The sequence below is a fragment of the Rosa chinensis genome, chromosome 6 (genome assembly GCF_002994745.2).
Source record: "Rosa chinensis cultivar Old Blush chromosome 6, RchiOBHm-V2, whole genome shotgun sequence".
Taxonomy (NCBI): Eukaryota; Viridiplantae; Streptophyta; class Magnoliopsida; order Rosales; family Rosaceae; genus Rosa; species Rosa chinensis.
This window is the reverse complement of record NC_037093.1, coordinates 37950915-37955234: the sequence shown is the minus strand read 5'-3', so window position 1 is coordinate 37955234 and position 4320 is coordinate 37950915. Positions and strand designations below refer to the sequence as shown.

Here is a 4320-nt window from a genome sequence, read left to right as displayed (position 1 = left end):
GATATTGAAATAACGGCGGATTGAGTTAATTTTTGTACACCATACCTATTAATACGCTATAAATAGATGGGTAATGTCAAATTTATCAATTTTCAATTTTTATTTTTTTGGATTGCATAAAATTCTTATGTCTACTAATGTGGTATAACTAGTTTATTAGTTATAATGAAAAGTATACCTTCCATAAGCAATAATGCATAGGAAATACACTTGATCAAAATCGACCGTAGGATGTTATCATGATAAGAATAAATGGTTATGTTCAAAATTTCAGCTATTTTCGTCGTCGTTTGGATTTCAATCTAGTAGGTCAACCCTAAACCTTAAATACTATATAAAACTAATATGCTCATAACCGCTCACTCGTAACTTATTTTTTTGATATGTAAACTCTCATGCTCTCATGGGTAGAAGCGATATCAACTAATGTAAAAATTTCAGAAATTTTATCTCCTCAAGGGTCGGCTCCCCTTAGGGAAGTAGAAGCGTTTAAAGGGTTGACCGGTTTATTTCATGTCAAAATAACGGCAGATCGGGTTAATTTTTTTACACAATACCTATTAATACGCTATAAATAGATGGGTAATGCCAAATTTATCCATTTTCAGTTTCGATTGTTTAGATCGAACGAAATCCTTATGTGCCTACTAATGTTGTTTAACTGGTTTATTAGTTGTATTGAAAAATATACCTTCTACAAGGAACAATGCAGAAAAAATAGACTTTATCAAAATTGACCGTTAGATGTCATCATGATAAGAAGATATAATTATGGTCAAAATTTCAGCTATTTTCGAAGTTGTTTGGGTCTCGATCTACTCATCAAAATCTCTGATAAACCAAGAGTTTTCAAGCTCTATTTGTCATCTCTCGTCGTTGATTGACCAATACATGTCTTGTAAAACTATTAGCATAATTGTTGGTGGATACGACATCGGTCAACTAAATGTTATAAAGCTAATTTCGGTTTGACCAAATGGATTGAAGTCAAAACATAGACAAAAATGGATGAGTTTTGGATTAGAAGCCTAAAATGTTGTAATTCTCACATCCAATGGTCGGTGACCCAAACCTTATATCCGTTGACTATCTTTCCCTTTGAATTGTGTAGTTAATAATAAAGCCTTATACGATTGACCAAGAAGATCGAAGTTGAAAAATAGACGAAATTAGATGAAATTTGGACTAGAAGCCTAAAATAATATAATTCTCACATCTAACTGTCGGTGTCTCAATCATTATATCCGTTAATGGTCTTGCCCTTTGAAGTGTGGAGTTAAAAAAAAAAAAAGTATTTATGTGATTTATGGAGGGACAGATTTCCGTTACAATAAGTTTTTGGTACAGATTTCTGTGTGAAATGAGTAACACACGAATATCTGTGTGAAATGTTAACACGGAAATCCGTGTGAATAAACAACAGTAACATATGTATGTGTAAAAACGTTTTACTAAAACATTTTTACATGATTATTTGTGTGAAAATCAATTCACATAGATTTCTGTATGTATTATAAATTAGTTTATTTATAAATTGTTAATTTTTTATGTTATGTAAATTATGGAGAGACGAATTTCCGTGACAATAAGTTTTTGCCACAGACTTCTGTGTGAAATGAGTAACACACGAATATCTGTGTGAAATGTACACACAGATCTGTGTGAAATGTACACACAGATATCCATGTGAAATAAAAAAATAGCTACTGAATTCAGTGTGAAAAGTGTCTAAAGACAAAAATCCGTGCACAATCCCATGTCAAGTTACCGAGATAAATAGATACAGATATCTGTAACAAATGTAAATGTATTTCACACTGATTTCCGTGATAATTCCGTTTAAACCAGCAAATTGATAGGTTTGTCACTCTTCTTCTTTTCTACTGATCACATTAAAAATAAAAAAAACAAAAAGAAGAGGGATCCCTCTCTTAACAAAAACATAAGCCTTTCCCTCCTATGACTCTTATTCTGCCTCCTCTCACCCCCAAGGAAATTCGTTTCTAGACCCAACCCATCCAAAACCCTCAACCTCACGCTGGCAAAAGCCATCGGCAGAGGTGTCGATTGCAGATCAGCCGCTGTCAATTCCAAGAGCCACTCTCCAATTCCTCGGCCTTTCCTTCTCCGCCGTCTATAAACAATAACCAGCCCGTCTTCGTCGACGATGAGAATATGCCCTTGGAAGGTGCCATTCAGTTCGACAAGCCCAGCTCCTCTGCTCGAATCAGAAAATGGGGGTTAGTAATTCATCGATTCAAAACCCTAATTTCCCTGTTTTTGACTTTGAAACCCTCTTCTCGAGCTCATCTCCTTTCTTGAATGGAACCCTCCAACTGGATCTCCGATGTCAAGCAGGGTCTGTGAAATTGTGGCTTAATTGATGCCATTGTTAGGGTTTCTCTGCCCAGTCATCCTATCTCTCCCTTTGCACCATTTTGGATGAGGTGTGTCATAATTGTTCTGATAGTATGGATATGGGGGTAAATAAATTAATGTCTATCTTCAAATAACAGGAATAATAACCAGCATCTTTTAGTCAATTGTGGATGTGGAAATTGCATCCATTAAATTGCTTTGTTCATCCTTTTTTTCTTTGATTTCTCTCCAGACTTTGTTTAATTATGTTCTGCTAACTTTTACTGCCTGACATCTTGTTCAAACATAGGCACATTACATAAAATCTAGGCGTTGCAATACTGCCAAAGCTGTTCTTGCTTTAGAGTCTACATATAAATGGGCTCTAAGCGGCACGCCCCTTCAGAATCGTGTTGGAGAACTTTACTCATTGGTAAGTTGACCATACTTAGATATATTGACTATAATCAGGGTTTCTTGGTCAGAATCGTGTTGGAGAACTTTACTCATTGGTAAGTTGACCATACTTAGATATATTGACTATAATCAGGGTTTCTTGGTCATCCAACAACATATTTGAATTTGATTTACGCAGGTCTGCTACTTGCAATTAGTCCCATACTCGTATTACTTGTGTAAGGACTGTGACTGCAGAACTCTTGATCATAGGTACGTCCTATGAATGAATGTTACTATAACTTGCATGCCTAAATTTGTTGGATAATTACTGTTAGACAATATAGGACAAGGGAATTTTGTCATAATCTAATAGCTATACTTTTATTTGAATTATCATTTGGCTTCAATGTTCAATACATTTTTTGGTGTCTATTTGCAGTTTCACACTAATTGTTACAGGGGTTTGAATCTCTAAGCAGATCTATCTCTCCAACTCTCAATTCCTCTCTAGGTATATTCAATTCTCAAAACCCTCATCTTCCATATATACGTTCAATTCACTTCATGCCACTCTCTATTTCCCTAAGCGTATGAAATGCATCTCAGTTTTGTTTTCTGAACCTACAAAAATCACAAGCTTCACTTAAAAATCCATGATTGTAGTATGTGTTGGGTTGGTTTTGTCTTAGGTTCGTCTGGGAAGAAGCATTAGATTGGTGATAAAGTTATTTGAGTTTATATTTGCATCTTAGATTTCATTTGCTGTTTGTGATTGAGAGTCTCAAGCTCTGCTTTGTGTTTGGGATTAATGGTCTTTATCTCTCTAGAGCCTGGCCTAGAGATAATCAACACCTTGCACAATGTTAACTACATTTTTGTTTGTTTTCTGTAGTCAGGTTTGTCAAGATGTTTACTTCAAGGAAGAAGATTCATAAGGAGTTTTAGATTTTATACGTGAAGATTCCCATTTAATCTTTCTTTTCCAAAGTACAAATCTACTGTATGAATACCTCATTTGCTTGGAAGATTTCTAATGCTGCCTCACCAGACGGCAAATTATATGTTGACATGTCATTACACATATACCACTGTCCTGTAGTACATTTACATTGTACAATCGCTGGTGTGCTTCATAGTTTAGTTGATCTATCCAAGTCCAATCAATATTTCCAGTTATTTGTTGCTTCAGTTACAAATCATTTAACTAACCTGCTTCTTATTATGCAGGATCCAAACTATTTATTCACTGGCTTCCTTCCATATTTGATGGTTCAGCTAAATTAAAATTATGCTGGAGCTTAAAATTATCACAACCAAAGTTCGCAGCCATAGCACTATTCAGGTCAACCAAGCAGATGACATCTTTTTTTCGAAAGGGTGCATTAGTATTCCCCTGTGGAGGGTCCACATCACTTGAGGTGCTACTGCATTTGACAGAAATCTGATATTGTCTAGTTTACTGCTGGGATAGGATCATGACATACGGTCGTGCCTTCTGTTGTTTTCTGAACCATTTCTACTGCTGGGATAGGACCAAATGACACAGCTTGCATCAATCCACGC

General features: G+C 35.5%; 1 protein-coding gene across 1 annotated transcript; it reads left to right on the top strand.

Annotated features, from left to right (window-relative positions):
• The first annotated feature begins 1926 nt into the window (after nt 1-1926).
• Nucleotides 1927-3688, top strand: LOC112173478 (DNA repair protein RAD16). Its single transcript, XM_024311112.2, has 4 exons — nt 1927-2240; nt 2669-2791; nt 2954-3027; nt 3197-3688. Exons 1-4 carry the CDS (start codon nt 2235-2237, stop codon nt 3222-3224), a joined length of 231 nt encoding a protein of 76 aa, XP_024166880.1. The 5' UTR covers nt 1927-2234; the 3' UTR covers nt 3225-3688.
• The last annotated feature ends 632 nt before the right edge of the window (nt 3689-4320 follow it).